Here is an 18,739-nt window from a genome sequence, read left to right on the forward strand (position 1 = left end):
ACTCGGTCTCGCCGTTTATTTCTCCTCCATCTCTGCCTCTTTCACCGCTTCCCTATCGCACGTCTTCTCCCTCAATATCTTTCACTCGCTCTCCCGCATCTTGTTCTTACTTTAGTCTCTCTGTCTCTGTCTCGGGAAGGAAAGGACCCTAAATGTCCAATAAAGCTCATTTCCTGTCCATTCAGTCTAAGTGGTCTGTCTTTCTTGCATTATTCCCTGCCACTGTGTGTGGTGTAATTATCCACATCAGCCCCGCCCAGATGAAGAGGCGGGGCCGTCTTAGGCTGGGGGGGGGTTCCCTTTCAGGACCAGCGCTATTATCTATTCATAGCTCCTCTTTAAAGGCATTAAGACACAGCTGTTCCAATCGCAGAATAAAGACCACTGCCCCCGTGGACAATCTCTGGTTCATACCAGACTCCCGTCACTGCTGCGCCTCTCACCCGCCATCGTTTTTCTCTCGTTCTTCTCTTCCTGTAAAGTGGAGGAATGGGTTGAGGAGGGTGTGCACCTCCAAATAGGGGGCAGTTTTATCACCACAAGCCAGCTGTCATTACAGATGCGCCCGTCACTGTAGCTCCAGCTCTGGGATTACAGCCCGGTCCCAGCTGATGAATTATATATACGCCAGCGCTTATTAATTGGGCTTTTTAAAATGGCGGGTTCTGCAGAGATCAGGTGGATATGATCGAAAAGGAATTAATACCCTAACCCCGAGGCATGTTCGGTGTCTGACGCTGAGCTACACGTCTAATAACAACGAAAGCTTAAAGCCCCACGGTTTAGCCTGGCTGTCTTGAGTTGTTTATTACTATCAAGCACGCTTATACACTTTAGGAGTAAGGATTAACCATTACAAATGAACCAAGGTCATAATATATGAATGTTTTATAAGCTACTGAATTGAGGCCAGTTGTGTGAATAAAGCTTAAATCTGGCAACCGGTGAAACCTGCTGTTTGGTGACATTTAAACGAATGCGTTAGGAGGTCAAATAAGTCAAATACATACTTGTAAGACATACCGGGAAGTCTTCTGCTGTGGCTGCGTTTGAAATGGCTACTCATACTAAACCCCACACTGAAGCAGGACGTAGCGTGTGAACAATACAAACATTTCTAGTACGCAGCCAGATCTATTTCCTTGGTGCGCAGGATCGCACGACTTAACACGGTCACGTCAAAGGAGACGAGAACAGTGGTTAGGTCCTACTGCTGTATGTTTTCATCTAAATGGTGCATGTAAACGAAAGAAGCAGACTTATCTTAGGTAATGTTTATCCTATTGTGAACAAGCTAATACCGATCAGCTTGTTGATGGTTAAACCGCAAACGAATGCATTTACAGTGCCCGTGAAGCGCCCTGAAACACGCAGCGTTATTCGATCTGTCAGGGCGGGACATATCGAGTGGCTCCTCCCTCTTTTTAAAAAAAAATAAGCCATACTTGACGGTGAGTCCCATGTACGCGAGCCCGAGCAATGAAGTCAATGAATTCAGGCCATTTCCTTCTTAGCCAACGTACAGTGGGAAAACGGAATGAAACGCACGCGTTCGAACAGCCAAAGACCAGGGGCGGGCTTGACCATTAGGCAAAGGCCCCGAGCTACCGAGGGCCCCCAAATCACTAAATCCGCCCCTGTGTACGACCCATGATTGCTCTCGCTCAACAACGGCAACTTCGGCAAACTGATTTTTTCTAACGTTGGGGGCGGGACACTTCGGATTCTGGAAAACGTGGGACAGCCTGGAGAGAAAATCCGGCGAGAAGCTGAAGTGCAGAACGACGTCATCAAAACGGGTGATCCGTATCGGTGGTAGAGAGAAAGAGAGAGAGAGAGAGAGAGAGAGTGAGCGAGGGACTGTAAATTTTGAATGCGTATATCTTCTAGATGCGAATCAGGTCCTTGTTTCAGAGCTCACTACTAGCTTATAGATAACCTTAAGGATTACATACTCATACTAAAAACAAACAAAAACCTCTTTAAGTTGGACTCCGAGTTGTCTGTGAAGGCTAACTAGAGACAGAAAAATATGTAAGCTAGGCAGCTAGTTGTGCCTTATTGTGTTTCCACCGCTTATACTGCAAATAAAGATTTTTTTAAAAAGATAAATAACAATAATAAGGCCTTTCACTGCTTTAAAGTTTCTCTATTGTATAACTGACTCATTTTGGGCTTTAACCACAGGCTTTTGGTTTAAAAATACACACACACACACACACACACACGAAAAACTCAGCTGTCTGAGGGTAAATCTGAGGGTAAATCTGTCTACTAGCAGGTGGGTCACGTGACGGTGTAGTACAGGCTTTTAAAACGGTATGTATTTAATATATGGGTCTTATTTAAAAGATTTAACATCTTTCCTCTTACTTCCGTGTTTCATACTTTGATTACCCTGTTTAAATGATATACATGTGTGTATATAGATATATAAACACACACACACACACACACACACACCTGACATTTCAGCACGCTTTATAATCCTAAACCCGTGTGCGCGAGCGCGCTCTGATAGCCCCCGCCCCGCATTTGAATATTAATGAGGCGCCCGCTCGGGCCCCGCCTCTACCCGTGAACGGATAGATAGAAAGCTCGCTTTCCCACAACCGGAGAGAGGGGTTTTTTTTTTCGCCCAGCAGTCCAAGTAGGAGCAGCGCATCGTGGCGCCCGACGGGACACAACGGGGGAAAACTTCAAAGACCAATCTCAGAGAAGGGGAGCGAAACGGGATAAGGACTGACGGACATAAAGAAAGAAGAAGAAGAAGAAGAAGAAGAAGAAGAAGAAAAGAGGAAAGAAAGTGGATAACAAACCGATCTCGAGAAGGTGCACGCGCGGCGCTGGTGGTGACTTTCCTTTACGCGGAGGAATTTATTATACCGTTCCCAGGGATCGCGCGCGTCGTGCTTGTGCGCCCGTGCATGTGCATGTGCACACCGGACCGGAGCGGAGGAAGTGTGTGTGAGTGTGTGTGTGTGTGTGTGTGTGTGTGTGCGCGCGCGCGAGCCGAGATCTCGGCTGAAGTTTGAGCGGAGGTGAGCAGATCTTTAGGAGAGGACAGGAGAGGCGGCACAATGCGGAGACGGAGCTCCACTTTCACCGCCGCCGCCGCCGCCTGCGTTCATCTCCTCATACACTTCTTCTGCATGAAGGTAAGTCCACGCGCACGCGGCGCTCCTGGACGCCGTAACGCACTTGTTTTTCTCCACAAAACCGGTGTGCAGTCTGCGAGGACTCGGTGCCCAAAGCTCACTTTCTTTCAAAACTAAAACAAGTGCGCACTTTTCTAAGAGTTTGCAGAAGTTTTGAGAAGTTTCCTACTTACCAAAACTGCGCCATGAACATGAGCTCAAGTACTGAACATCCTATCCAAAACAGCATGCACCTACCTACAAATAAACAAACAAACAAACAAACAAACATCTTTTACTGCTTCTTTGGATTATCTCCAGAAACCTTCTTGCAACATTCCTCCTAACCCAACCTTCAGAGCTGTCTAGTAGAGCCTTCACTTGTTTTCTCTTCTTCTTCTTCTTCTTCTTCTTCTTCTTCTTCTTCTTCTTCTTCTTTTTCTTCGTCTTTCTTTCTTTCTTTCTTTCTTTCTTTCTTTTCCTATCTGCGAGTGTTCCCTGAGAAACTTTTTTTCCCCCCCTTCTTGAAAAAGTTCTGGAAAGCTTTTATTGTTGGTGGCAGAACGAATAGAATAATCTTTCATTTTTTTTATTAACCGAACCGAACCGATCCGTTCCTGGGAGATGTTTTAAGAGAGGAAATAACATCGAAATCATGTCGTCTGGAAAAGGAGCCCTTAAAAAGTGCCTCCAGGAACCTGGCTGCAGAGGTTCTCCAAACATGCATGGAAAAAGAACGAGAGGGGAAAGAAAAAAAAGTTCAGTAAGAATCCAGAGGAGCTTTCATGATGTTGTTGGGTTTGTTTTTTTTTAAAGGGTTCAGGACAGAATGTCTTTCTTAATGTAATGTCCTGTTGTTTTCTGCTGGATGAAGGGGTTTTTTGTGTAATATAGTCCACTCTAGAGGAAAAAGGGTTTTTTTTGTAAGTTTAATTTTACTGCATTGTTTCAGATCCCCCTTTATAGCGTTTTTATTTTCGAGTGACAAATGTTCCGGTTCCTGGACCGCGTCCTACCGTGCTCTTTCGGACGTGCCCATTGTCTCGCATGCTATAAATGTCGTAAAACGAACCACTAATTCGATCTTCTAAATAAAGGGTTTGTCTGTTTTGTGTTTCGGTTGTTCTCTCCCCCCCCCGTGCTTAACAATCTCCGTTCTTGTTCCCGTTCCCAGCTGTGTGAAGCGTCAGGCCACTTTGAGTTGCGTGTGCTGTCGGTCAGGAACATCAACGGGGAGCTGCAGAGCGGCTCGTGCTGCGACGGCACGCGGAACGCGGCGGACAACAACAGATGCACGCGGGACGAGTGCGACACGTATTTCCGCCTGTGCCTTAAGGAGTACCAGACCAGGGTGACCCCCGGCGGGCCGTGCAGTTTCGGCAGTGGATCTACTCCGGTGATCGGTGGAAACGTCGTGTCGCCCAAGAGCCTGGCGGAGAACGACAAGGCTCGCGTCGTGCTCTCGTTCAGCTTCGCCTGGCCGGTGAGTTTCTCTCCGCCTCGCCTCGCCTCGCCTCGCCTCAGCGCCCCGGTGTGTGTATGCACGTATGTGTGTAGGTAAACACTAGAGTGCTTCTCATGCTCACGTTACGTCTTCGCGGTGATTTTCGGTGAGTTTGCTTCCTCACGGGTTCCGCTTCCAAACCCCAGATTTGGGAACGTGTTGGCGCGGAGAGAAGAGGAAGTGGAAGAGGGAGAGGATGCTACGGACGGTAGATTCGCTATCAGGACCGTTAGCTAGATCAAAGACTTTAAACAATAGCGCCTCCTGTTATCAGCACATCAGTTTATCACTACACACACACACACACACACACACACACACACACACAATGGCAACCGGAAATTTGTGTATTGATTTCCACTAACACCGATTATCCTCAAACAGTTTGAGTTGTGATGTGTTTAGCGCTGTTTTTATCCCCCTTCGCGGGGTTTCCTCTCTCGTCACGTCCCTGAGTTCCTTCAGACGTACAGTACCGAGTGAGCGTAATGTTTTCACTCGTGGGTTTAGCCTTTATTATTATTATAATTATTATTATTTATTCTTTTTTAATCGCTTTTCCTAACGTCTTTAGATCCTGAATGGTTCGATTGTTCGTAGTGTGGTGTTTTACTTTCGCGACCCCAAAGGGCTTCGCTGTCAATACCGGGTCAGACCAAGTCAAGTCTGAGGGGGCCAATTAGGCCTTGTTACCATGGCAGCCATCCTTCAAAACCTCTCACCACCCCACCCCCACCCCCCCACCCCCTTTTCCCGTCCGCCGAATGCTCCAAAAAATTCATCCTGAATGGAGAATAATTAGACATTGTCATCTTGCATGCTTTCTTTTCCCTTCAATCTCTACCTAGCAATTCCAGCGCCAGGCAGGGCCGGCCTGACCCTCGGCACAATGAACCCAACAAAGAGCCGGGTTTAGAAGGGAGCACAGCGTGTGTGTGTGTGTGTGTGTGTGTGTGTGTGTTTAGATCCCCGTGCTGTACTAGTTTTTTTTTTTTTTTTTTGCATGATCAGCAGTGCCCAAGGAATCCGGGTTTGTGTGTGGAAGTCTGGCGTGCGTGTTTAGGGCGGTTGCGCGGAAACCGCCTTCCAACAGTACACCAGTTTTCCAGTTTTCTTTCATTATTTCATTTCTGGATGCTGCTTGGGAAACGCAGCCGCTGTGTCGGTTGGCAACGCTTTTGGACGGCGCGCCATCGGAGTTGTTAGCTCAGGGAGTTCCCGGTTACTCAGTTCGGATGTGTCGTAGCCAGGAAATGCCTCACCTCCGAGAGCATTTATGACCAGAACTCGGGGTGGTGTTCTAATCCCCCTGCTGCTGCCTCAATGGTGGAGAATTAACTCGACCTCATCATCGTGGTTCTGAGGGGTTTCATTAATTCATTAATTCATTAATTTAAATCTGAGCAGTCGCACGGAAGTTTGAGTTAATGAATCGACGTGAATTCCGTACGCGATCCTGTCTTGTTTTTGTTCTACGACGTGCCGCATATCAGTGGGATTCTGTGCTTCGTACGGAGTGTAACCCAATTCCAGGCGATTCCATGAGATTGTGTGTGTTTTGTGCGGGACGCGATGAAATTCCATGCAGCCGGGTGTTTATATGGAAACGTACCGGCGTTAACTGGAATTCCGCGTTTTGTATGGAACGTACCACAATTCTGGGCAATTCCATGAAATTCCAATTTATAGGGAATGTATTGGAATTCCATGGACTTCCCTGGATTCATTTGGGACGTACGACAGTTCTATGCAGTTGTGTGGTGTTTTTTTTTTGTTTTTTTTAATGGAACGTGCTACAGTTCAATGAAATTCCCAGTTTATATGGAACAAATCCATGGAATTCCATGCAATTCTGATTTGTACGGAATGTACCGAAATTCCAGGCATTTCCATGAAATTCCGATTTATGGAATTGCCGTACGTTCTAAACGCAATCGTTTGGGGGGGTTTTTTTCTTTAACGGCGTGCCCCACAGTTCCATGTAACACTGTGTTGTTGTTTTATTATATCCAACATTCCCCCATGCCACATGCCATTTCCAGAATTCCGGCCCATTCCACGACGTTCGGACGTGCACGGATCCTGTCATTTCGCGCATTTACCGATGTGCGTAATGTCGTTCCGTGTAATCCTGCGGATTTTCTTTTCTTAAACGGCCGTTCTAGGTTCGTTTGTAAAGTCTGTTGCCTGAATTCTATGACAGACGGAATCTCGGGAGGATTGCGTGAAGTTCGCGTTCTTCTGCGGACAGAAAGCGTGTAACATAGATGTTGGTGTGTGTGGACGATGTCCAGACATCCCCCATTTTACGAGCTTGTGTGTGTGCACGCACGTGAGTGTGTGTGTGTGTCTGGCTCTCTCTCGCTCTCTTTTTAACTCGGCCCATTCCTGTGTCAGTGGATGTGAATTTTTTTTGCCCCAGCCGACCCCCCCCTCCCCGCCTCCCCCTCCCCCCCACCTTGCATCCTCGGTCCACGGCCCTACGGTGTTTTCTGTTCTTTGTCTTCGATCTGTATAAATGGCTGATGTCTGCTGTCCACTGTTCGTGTGCTTCTGTCTCCATTTCATCCTCAATTAGAGTCTGTAATGTGTGTGTGTGTGTGTGTGTGTGTGTGCGCGCGTGTGTGTGTGCGTGTGTATTCCATTCCCGGCCACCGGCGGCTGTATGTATTAGCGGTAAACAATAGCGCTGGGCGTAGGGCCGGGCGGATTAGGGTGAATAAAGCCTGGTGGGTCACACACACAGTGCACTGGGCCATGGAGAGGCGACAGGAAGCTCAGGAGGACATTGTGCTGAAGAGGCTATAATGTGTGTGTGTGTGTGTGTGTGTGTGTGTGTGTGTGTGTGTGTGTGTGAGCGTGTGAGAGAGAGAGAGAGAGATTTTCACTAGACCCTGTGAACTAGATTGGTGCACAGTTCATGGGTGTGTGTGTGTGTGTGTGTGTGTGTGTGTGTGTGTGTGTGCGCGTACGTGCGTGTTTGCCTACTTCTATTTTGTTTTTGTTCTCTTTCAGTCACTCTGGCTCGGAGAGAGAGCGAGAGAGCGAGCGAGAGAGCGTTGCGTGTGAGAGCGTGATTTAGTAAAGCTCATGCGTGATGGCTGAGAAACAGGAACAGTGCAGCACACGTGTCTCCTCTCCTCCCCTCTCTTTACTTCTCCTTTCTGATTTGATGATCTTTCTAGAAGTTTCCACGTTTATAGAACTTTTATTAAGGATGTCCCTGGTTGTTTTTTTTTCTTTTCTTTCTTTCTTTTTCTTTTCTTTTTTGCAGGTAGTGAAACAGGTTAAGCGGTGTAGAACACCGCCGCGCTTTTATCTCGCGCTCGAGCGGTTCGTGGGTCGGCCCGTCGAGACGGCGTTCCCGTGGCTGTAACGGCAGAACAACACGCTATTATTTCGTCCCGCCCATATTTAGATAAATTCCTTTCGCTCGGATGTTCGTCTCAACTCGTCCTCTTCGAGGTCGGTAGGTGCTTCGCTTTCGCGGTTGTATCCCGTCTTGTTTTATGTCAGCACGTCAGGTGGGGCCGCGGAACCGTAGCTTGCCTAGAACTGCGAAACGTCTTGGGGGCGGGGCTTTGTCAGGGGCGGGGCCGTTTAAACTTGAAACACGGGGCTTTTTTCCCCCCCACTCCTGCTACAGCCGGAGCCCATTACCCCGACTGGGATTGTCCAACTCGAGCCTTGTGTTAGGCTGTACCATGCTGTGTGTGTGTGTGTGTGTGTGTGTGTGTGTGTGTGTGTGTGTGTGTGTGTGTGGAGGGCTCTCGTTGGCGAGGCGGAGAGGATGATCTCCTGCAGTATTTCATTGAGCTGTGCTACGCTGAGAGAGAATGTGTGAGAGCTGGAGAGAGTGTGTGAAGAGAGGAGAGAGGGGCTACACTTACCCTCTATCTCACACACACACACACACACACACACACACACACATAATCGCACACTCTATCCACTCCTCCTAACCCACACACACTGGCCCTCCGGCCCTTCGGCACAATACGCTCGCATTCTTTCAGAGTCACACACAAAACACACACACACACACACACACACACACACACACACACACACACACACACACACACTCTGCTGTGTGACTTGTTATCTGATATTGGTGAGAGAGACAGTGGCATTAAGAGTGACAAAGACCTTCAAAAGCGAGCCGCTATGAAGGAAACCCTCGCCCCCCCCCCCTTCCCTCCCTCCCTCCACTCCCAACACACACACACACACACACACACACACACACACTCTCTCTCTTCACAGACTGAAGTTGTTTTAACTGCCTTCTATAATCAGAGAGAGGGAGAGCAAAAAGAGAAAAGAAAGCAGGAACAGGCTAGTTCACTATCGCCCCGAGGGGTTTCTCAGTTGGGGGGGGGGTATGGGGGGGGTGTATTGGGGGGGGGCGAAATTGATTGGCTTGGGAACCTCAGTGCATGTGACTAGCCGTCGTTTGACTCAACACACACACACACACGAAGCAGCTGCTCCCAGATCAGAGCTGTTTATATAAAGTTCATCTTCGAGCCAAAAATGATTTTGCAAGACTTTATTATTTATTTGTTTTTGCACACTTTGCCCATTTTTTATATATATATATATATAATTTTTTTTTGCTTCCTCAATCATGTCTTTGCTTCTAGAATCTTTACTTTCCCTCTGGAATTTGCTTCCGGAATTCTTCTTTCGCTTCCCAAATCCTCGCTTCGCTTCCGGGAATCCGGAATTCCGGGAGTCTTCGCTTAATTAATTAAGCCTTCGCTTCCTTCATTTGCATCCGGAATCTTGTCTTTGCCTCAGGTGTCCTTACTTTGGCTCTGGAATCACTGCCGGTGCTTTCGGAATCTCGTCTTTGCTCCGGTATTCGTCCTCAGCTTTGCCTCAGAAAACCTTTGGTGACTCCTTGGTGGTGCTTCCGGAATCTTGTCTCTTCCTCCAGGACTCCTTGGTGGTGCTTCCGGAATCTTGTCGATGGCTTCTGGAATTCTTTCTCTACTCCCAGAATCTTGTATTATGCCTTGGGAATCCTTTCCTTTGCCTCCGGAATCTTGCCTCTTTCCTCCAGGATTCCTTCTTTGCGCTTTCAAAATCTCAGCTTTGTTTCCGGAAACCTTCCACTGTCCCGGAATCTCGTCCTTTGCCTCGGGATTCTTGTGCTTTGCCTCAATAAATCCTTGTCACGTCTCCTTCTCGACTCTTGCTTCTTGGTGCTTCCTTTCTGATGCGTCGGGAACCGTTCCTTGATGACTGTGGAATCCTTCTGTTATTCCGGCATATTTCCGACACCCCCTGTATTTCTCCTGTAGTTTTCCAGGAACTCTTCCTTTGCTCATGAAGTCCATTGCTTGCCTCAGTAATCTCGTCTCTGCCCCAAAGGAATCCTGCCTTTGTTTCCGGAATCCCTCATCCGCATAGGGAATTTTGTGCGTGCCTCAAGAATAATTCCTTCTGGCTCCTGGAATCTTGACCTTTGCCTCTGTGGAGTTCTGTCCTTTATCTCTGGAAGCCTTTTATCCACTGATTAAAAAGGAAGACGTTGAGGAATAAACTACCAAGAATTCAGTTTGACTTAATTTATATTAGGTTTACGTTTATATTGAGAGAGAGAGAGAGAGAGAGAGAGAGAGCGTATGTGTGTGTGAGTGTGTGTGAGTGTGTGTGAGTGTGTGTGAGTGTAACCATGTAAACGATGGAAGTTATCTTGAGTGGTGAGAATGCATGTTTATTCCGGGACGGTTGATGACGATAAACAGACGTTATAAATCTGTAAGATGTAATGCTTGATACTTGATTTGTGTCTCAGGGGAAAAGGTACACATGGTTTTAACCTCTCTCTCTCTCTCTCTCTCTCTCTCTCTCTCTCTCTCTCTCTCGTTCTCTCTCTCTATCTCTATCTCTATCTATCTCTCTCTCTATCTCTCTCTCTATCTATCTCTCTATCTCTCTCGCTCTCTCTCTCGCTCTCTCTCTCTCTCTATCTATCTCTCTCTATCTGTCTCTCTATCTATCTCTATCTGTCTACCTCTATCTCTCTCCCTCTCTCTCTATCTCTCTGTCTCTCTGTCTCTCTCTTGTTCCCTCTCTCTCTCTCTCTCACAGAGGTCATACACAATGATCGTGGAGGCCTTGGACTTCAACAACGACTCGAGCACTGGCAGTAAGTGTTTTTTCTTTTATTTACTCTTCTCTCTTCTGATAGCTCTCTCTCTTTCCCACCCACTACCCTCTGTCCCCCCCCCCCCCCGATAGTGGACACTCTCTCTCGCTCTCTCGCTCTCTCTCTCACACGCCCCCCTCTTCCCAACTCTCCAGATAGCAGACTCTCTCTCTCTCTCTCTCTCTCTCTCTCTCTCTCTCTCCAGATAGTAGACTCACTCTCGTGTGCGCTCAACCCCCCCCCCCCCCCGCGCCCCCCCTGCAGATAGCAGTCTCTCTTTCTCTCCAGATAGGGGTCTCTCTCTCTCTCTCTCTCTCTCTCCCTTTCTCTCGTGCTCGTTCTTTCTCACACACATAATCACTGAGTAAACACTGTGGGAATGGAAAAACATGATCGAAATGCTGAGGCGGGCATGAACAGGAAAACGGGAAAGAAAAGCGATGATGGGTCGCTGAATACAGTTGTGTGCGTGCGTATGCATGCGTGTGCATGCGTGTGTGTGTGTGTGTGTGTGTGTGCGTGTGTGCGTGTGTGTGTTTGAGTCTTCCATAAAAATGTTTTGAAAGGCTGATGACTAAGAACAGGTGCGGGCAGCGGTTTAATAACAGGATGCTCGTTTTCTACACAGTGCGTATAACACTCAGACAACTCCCTTTACAGTCCAAGATGTGTGTGTGTGTGTGTGTGTGTGTGTGTGTGTGTGTGTGTGTGAGAGAGAGAGAGAGTCCTGTGCTGTGTGTCTTATTACCTGAAAACCTGATAACCATTAGCAATTTTCTCAGTGTGTGTTTTCCTTTCAGTGTTCTCTGTGAGGTGTGTGTGTGTGTGTGTGTGTGTGTGTGTGTGTTATAAAGGTGAAATAAATACAGTATTCGTGATTCTCTGCAGTATAGACTCACGGTCACACACTTTGCACGTGCGCCAGGGTGTGTGGGCTCTGTTCAGAAATGAAAGTGAGTTTGAAGTCCACCCAAATATCGGGAAGTTACTGAGACCTGCCAAGAGCTGTGTGTGTGTGTGTGTGTGTGTGTGTGTGTGTGTGTGTGTGTTGGGGGGGGGGGGGGTTAGCTCAAATATTGACTCTCTCTTCACATCAGCACATCAAGTGGCCTTTAGCACTCGCCTAATGTAGCGTCGTCCTCATTAAAACACACGCTATCACTCAGGTTCCCTTTCTCTCTCTGTGTCTCTCACACACACACACACACACACACACACTCATTTTACACTAAGCAGATCTCGAGATTTGGATTCAATTTACACTAAATCTGCGTTCATTCCAGTTAAAATCGAGACTTTCTCTGTACGCCTGTGTGAAAGTCAGGGGGCGGGGCTACACACGTTCTCGGTTGGTGATCGTGCAAAACGTGCTCGACGACTAGAACCTATCAGTGTCCGATATGCAAATGATTTGATGATGACGAGAACATGGGAAAAAGAACGTTTTAGACACAGAAGCGGTATGCTAAGCTTGTTTTATTATGCTAGGCTTAGGCTTATTTGTAATGACGGGACAAAATGGCGGTGTGTCTGAATTTGCATATCCACGCATATTCATTGATTGCGGCATTGTTAATGAGGGTGAAGTTGTTTTTAAATTATTCTGTCGAGATTTTAGTAGTTTTAGTTGGGCATACACTGATTATTTGTATTGGTGTGTGAGTGTGTGAGTGAGTGTGTGTGTGTGTGTGTGAGAGAGAGAGAGAGAGAGAGCGCGTGCGTGGGTGCATTGCGTTTGACACGCAGTTGAGACGCAGCAAGTGTATGCGAGGGATGTGAGGTCACACTTCACCTCTCAGGCCGGCTCCAACCGTCCCGTCCATCACCTCTCTCCAAACGTACTTCACACACACACCCCACGTGAGCCACACACACACTTCTCACTGTGCTGAGCGAATGCCTCACGCTGATGCGGGATTCCAGACTGCTCTGAAAAAATGACTACGGGTCATCCTCCTGCCATGCGCACACACACACACACACACACACACACACACACACACACACACACACACACACACACTCTGGTGACAGATTTAAAGTCACACTCTGCTTCTTGACCAGCTTTTAGGAAAAGTTTGTGCATGTAACCAGTTGGGTTGTATGATGTGGCAGCCATGTTGAATATTTTCCTCGTCACGGTGTAGAGAAATGCAATTAAACTGCAGCTGCCATCACATACAGGCCAAAAAGCACACACACACACACACACACACACACACACACACACACACACGCACACACCATAGTCTCATACTCTCGCTGGCCATTTCTCTCTCTTTCTCTCACTTATTCATTTATTCACACGCTTGCTCGCTCTTAATGGTGTGTGTGTGTGTGTGTGTGTGTGTGTGTGTGTGTGTAAGGGATACAGGGAAAGAAAAAGTAACAGCAAAATCAATGTGTGAACCTCTTGTAACCTCATCAACTACATTTATGTCAATGAATTGTAAACCCTTCCAGAAAGCAGCGCTCTGATTGGTTGGTTACAATGACACTTTGGGTAGAAATTCCAATTTGATTGCTTACTATGGGATATTAGTTGGTTTGCCTGGCATTGTTGGGGGGTGGAAACTGCACCATGATGGGTTGTTTACAGTGGTAGTTTGGGTGGGAAGTGCACTCTGATTGATTGGTTACACTGGAGACGAAGGGGGCGGGCTCTACAGTCTGATTGGTTACATTGGTGACGAAGGGGGCGGGCTCTACGGTCTGATTGATTGGTTACACCGGCGTCGAAGGGGGCAGGCTCTACGGTCTGATTGGTTACCCTGGCGACGAAGGGTACGGTCTGATTGATTGGTTACACTGCTGACGAAGGGGGCGGGTTCTACGGTCTGATTGATTACAGGGATATTGGAGGACAGAACCGGTTACCTGTAACTCTACGGCTTATCGTGCCAGCACTTTAAATTAGCTTCGAGCTGTGCTGAGGCCACACCTCTTTCACTGGGATGTACGGCCACAACGGAGGCCACGCCTCCTTCCTTCACTATAACGTTTTCTATATTTGACAAATTCCCACGTCTTGCTTTCTCTCGCTCCCAGGTAGCGGCGGTCAGGTGATCGAGAGGGCCATGCAGTCGGGGATGATCAACCCGAGCCGACAGTGGCAGACTCTGAAGCACAACGGCATCGTGGCCCAGTTCGAGTACCAGATCCGCGTCAGCTGCGACGAGCACTACTACGGCTTCGGCTGCAACAAATTCTGCCGGCCTCGAGACGACTTCTTCGGCCACTTTAACTGTGACCACAACGGCAACAAGACGTGCCTGGAGGGCTGGGCCAGCCCCGAATGCAGCACCGGTGAGGCACTTCTCCACAGTCCAGCTCGATTCTCAGAACATCATAAGGCGAAATTTCTCGCCGCTTGTAATTCATTTTCCATTGTGTACACTTAATGCCGAGTCAGGCTGTCGTTATCGCTCTCTGTTAATCAGTGATGTCATCCCGACGCCCCCCCTCATCCCCCTCCATAGTTAGTTTAGCGCTATTGATGGTGGATTTGCAGTCGTACTACAACCCACCCCACCTCTGTAGCGTCTGGACACAGATCCGCAGTCGGATCAACAGGGATTAGCGCTTTGATGGGAGATTTCGCTTCTTCCTTCATTCATCCTTTTTTTTTTTCCTGCCCTGAGGGGGAAATGACATCATGGCTTGTTGCGCCCAGAACAGTGAGCGATGACTCACTGGCTAAGCTGATAGCAAAGAAAACGACTGACTTTGATAACGGGTCAGTCAGACAGCAGTAGCAGTAATGATCTAACTTTTGTCTTTGTCTCTCTCTCTCTCTCTCTCTCTCTCTCTCTATCTGTCTGTCTCTTTCTCAGCGATCTGTAAGCAAGGCTGTAGCACTAAACACGGATCCTGTAAGGCTCCTGGAGAGTGCAGGTAAATGAACTTCTCACTCTTTTCAAACCAAACAAATCCCCCACTGCTCTGTGTATGGAACGTTTTCCCTCCATTTCAAGATCGGGTACTAACGGGAACGCGGACGGGCACGCGGCGGTTTACGGCTTTTATTTAAAGCGACTTATGAATGAGACGGAATCCCAGCCGTGCACAGACACGAGCAATTGAGAGAGGCTTGGCGGAAAACACAACGCGCACTACATGTGGGTTAAGATCATGAAAGCAGCGTTGCTAGGCAACTGGAAAATATGTACACCAAGCATAATCCTGCCGATGCCTGAGGCTAATGATTTACCTACCGTAGCTATCATATAACCGTTTTATGAGAACTAAACGGTCAGTGACCGTGGAAGTAAGACGGAATCATCAGGAGTAGTAACATTTTCCTCGGATGTGTTAATAAATCACAAGGAAAAGACTGGGTATGCTCCGGATTGCTTACTTAGCATCGAATGCTAACCGATTTCTATGGGTTTCACCACACTGAAAAGAGCAAACTGTTTACATGTCCAGTTTCGACATCTTGCTTGCTAACCGGGAAAACAACAACAACAACAACAACAACAACATAATGGTAAAATCCCCGGCTTAATAATAGCACTGAATGTTGACGTCTTCAGTCGTTTCGCTAGCAGTTGATGCTAAGCGGAGTTGCAGTGCGGTCTGGGTTGTGTGGAGTGTTTTCTTAGCGACGGATCTGAGGGAAATGTTGACGTTCCTGATGCTTCTGTCTGGTTTGCGAGGTCACTGCGCTTTTATTTTGTATGAAGTGGTTATGTGAGGTTTAGCTAGCTAAATCGTTGGCCTGGTTTATATTATTCTTGGTGTACAAGTGTACTCAAAGATATTAGATTTTCTTGTTTCTTGAGTTTCAGTAACCTTTCTCTGTCTCTCTCTTCCCCTCTCTCTCTCTCTCTCTGTCTCCCCCCCCCACTCTCTCTCTCTCTCTCTCTCTCTGTATGTGTAGGTGTTTGTATGGGTGGCAGGGGGAGTACTGCGATCAGTGTATCCCACACCCCGGGTGTGTCCATGGCACCTGTGAGGAACCCTGGCAGTGTCTGTGTGACACCAACTGGGGAGGACAGCTCTGTGACAAAGGTAGTCTCCACGGAAACACGCGCAATATGACGATATGTTGTAGAATTAGTTGCACATACAGTACTTAATGCTCACATGCTAACCACTCTAAACATCAGTGGATCATTGAAATGGGGTGCAGATTGAGATCTGATCGTGTGTGTGTGTGTGTGTGTGTGTGTGTGTGTGTGTGTGTGTGTGTGTGTGTGTGTGTGTGGTTTAGACCTAAACACGTGTGGTACGAGGCAGCCGTGTCTGAATGGAGGCACATGCGGTAATACGGGACCAGACAAGTATCACTGCTCCTGTCCTGACGGTTACTCTGGCCAGAACTGCGAAAGAGGTGACACACACACACACAAACACACACACACACACACACACACACAGTCCATTTTGGTGACCTATGGTTGGTGCCAAAATTTTTGCTGCATCTTTTAAAGGTACCTTTGTCATTGAGCAGCATTTACATTAAAAAAAACAAAACGATCCTTTCCTTTTATACTTCATAAATGATAGCATGCTAGTTTTAGCTTGACTTTTGTTTATTCGCTATCGTTTGCTAGTTTAGCTAGTCAGCTTTCCTGATGAAAGATCGATCGATCGTTCACCTTTCTCTTCTTTGTTACGCCGTTTTTCTGGTACTGAACGCGACTGGACTACCGTTTAACCGAATAGCGTGTAACATGGCTGACTAGCCAGCTAGCGAAGTTAGCCTCGGCGGATAGCCGGGCCATGGTTAGCATGTCTTCAGAACTTCAAGCTGTGAAGTCGCGTTACGTTAGCTAGTTCGTTTTAACCTCGGAACGACTTTGGGAAAAGAATTCCAAACATAAATACGACTGTTCGCGAAGTATTTCGCCGGGGGAGATGAGTTCGGTTCCTGTTTAAAAGAAACTCGTGTCCGGTGAACACGATCATGTGACTTCCTACACTGAGGGTGATCGCAATATGCAACAATGCCCCTTATATTTCAAAATAAATAAATAATAGACCTCAGAAAGCGAATAGGACAGACTTGTGTGTGTGTGTGTGTGTGTGTGTGTGTGTGTGTGTGTGTGTGTGTGTGTGTGTTTTGTGAGAAGATTAAACAGAAACTACCCTGTAAGCTGCTGTAAGATTTTGTGATAGCTCTAACAGAGATCTCGTGTGATGCAGGTTTGATTACGTTTGTGTTTAGCGGTTGATGCTAAGTGTAATTACAGTGTAGTTTTACGCAAACCGAGTCTTTTCTTCGTTATATGACAACACTTCTGAGGTAAATGTTGACATTCCCAACAGTTTGGTCTCATTTCTGCCGTCTCTGTGCCTTGACGTTGTCCGGATACAGACTGCTGGACAGCCGGATAACAATGCATCTCAGCCATTTTAGCTAGCTTGCATGCTCGGTTGCCTAGCAACAGTGCTCTCCTGGCTTACAAGGCATGTATTCTGTTTTCAGCTTGTAACACAGTGTATTATGTTTCTCTCTCTCTCTCTCTCTCTCTGTCTCTCTCTCTCTCTGTCTCTTTCACGGTTGGTCTGCGTTCTGGAGAATGAACTCGCTGTTAGTTATTGTTAGGAGCCTGGAGGCTCGTTAAGGGCAGTGTGGTGTGGTTCTTGTGGGTAATGTAGTTCCCCACAGGCCCCGGGTCATTGTGGGTAATGTAGTGTGGGTGATGCTGATTAATGGGCTCTGGCAGTGCAGGGTGGTTAGGGTCAGCTGGAAGAAGACCCTGCGTGAAAAGAGAGAAAACACAGGAAGGAATGACGACTCCTCCTTAATTTTTTTAGGAGAACCGGGGCTTTTTTAAAAAAAAAAAAAAATCTTTTTGCTCTTTTGCTTGTTTTTTCTCGCCCCCCCCCCCCCCCCCGCTTTTTTTTTAACCTCTGTCTCGTTTCCTCCCGCCTTTCCTCTGTCATTTGTTTTTTACCACCAGCATCAGACCTCCAGTGAGTGACTGATTGAGAAAGAGGAAACAAGGAGGAGTACAGGAGAACAAGGGGGTCCCAGCCAAGCTTAACACACACACACACACACACACACACACACACAAAATCAGTCTCCAAGCCCAAGAATGTAGTTTGCATTAATTGATATGGGCAGAGGAATATGTTCCGACGTGTGGGGCTCCATCTGCCCTTATTCCCTGTGTGTGTGTGTGTGTGTGTGTGTGTGTGTAAATGAGATTTAAACCCGTGTGTATAAATGCTGTTTCCTGATCCACAACATTGGACGACCCATGTGGGCAGTAACAGCTTTTCTTTTCTTTTTTTTCCCCTGCTCTGTTCTATTCGTTTTTTTCCCTTTTCGTTCCTTTTCTTGACTTTTCTCCATCATCCTTTTTAAAGTCTTTTTACTTCTCTTAAAGATTTCGTTCACTTTTTTTTTCTTTTTTCCCCCGCAAGAAATTTATTTCTTCGTTTCCTCGCGTATCTTCATTCGTTTTTTCTTTCCCTTGTTTTCTTTTTTTAGTGACTTTTCTTTTTTCTTTTCGTGGCTTGTTTTCTTTGATCACGTTCCATCAGTGTCTCTTTCTGTCTCTTTCTCTGTCTGTCTGTCTGTGTGTCTGTCTGTCTGTCTGTCTGTGCCGGTGTGAGAAAGGCCAAAGGGGCTTTCCAGTCCGCTCGCTGCATCAGATAAAGAGAGAGAAAATAGGGAGGGAGAGACGGAGAAGACGGAGGGTGAGAGGAAGGGAGGGAGCGATTGAAAGGGGAAAACCCAGAGTCAGGACCTCTCCCTATTCTCCAGAACATCTGAACTGTTAAACACCATCTCTCTCTCTCTCTCTCTCTCTCTCTCTATAGCGGATAACGCCTGTCTGTCGGAGCCATGTCTGAACGGGGGACGCTGTATGGAGAGCAGTCAGGGCTTTGAGTGCCAGTGTGCTCCGGGGTGGACCGGTCCAACCTGTGCCATCAGTGAGTTCCGGGATGTGTGTGTGTGTGTGTGGGGGGGGGGGGGGG

The 18,739-nt window shown here is 47.4% G+C and overlaps 1 protein-coding gene across 2 annotated transcripts in view; it reads left to right on the top strand.

Moving 5' to 3' along the window:
• The first annotated feature begins 2,601 nt into the window (after nt 1-2,601).
• jag1a (jagged canonical Notch ligand 1a) overlaps nt 2,602-18,739 on the top strand; it is a 34,930-nt gene continuing 18,792 nt past the window's right edge. For both annotated transcript variants that reach the window (XM_053615278.1, XM_053615279.1), the window contains exons 1-8: nt 2,602-3,158; nt 4,312-4,620; nt 10,744-10,801; nt 13,850-14,107; nt 14,635-14,695; nt 15,684-15,814; nt 16,017-16,136; nt 18,581-18,694. In XM_053615278.1, coding sequence (XP_053471253.1) covers nt 3,081-3,158; nt 4,312-4,620; nt 10,744-10,801; nt 13,850-14,107; nt 14,635-14,695; nt 15,684-15,814; nt 16,017-16,136; nt 18,581-18,694 — 1,129 coding nt within the window. In that variant the 5' untranslated portion in view covers nt 2,602-3,080. The remainder of the gene's footprint in view (nt 3,159-4,311; nt 4,621-10,743; nt 10,802-13,849; nt 14,108-14,634; nt 14,696-15,683; nt 15,815-16,016; nt 16,137-18,580; nt 18,695-18,739) is intronic.

The sequence above is a fragment of the Ictalurus furcatus genome, chromosome 26 (genome assembly GCF_023375685.1).
Source record: "Ictalurus furcatus strain D&B chromosome 26, Billie_1.0, whole genome shotgun sequence".
In the NCBI taxonomy this organism is placed as follows: domain Eukaryota; kingdom Metazoa; phylum Chordata; class Actinopteri; order Siluriformes; family Ictaluridae; genus Ictalurus; species Ictalurus furcatus.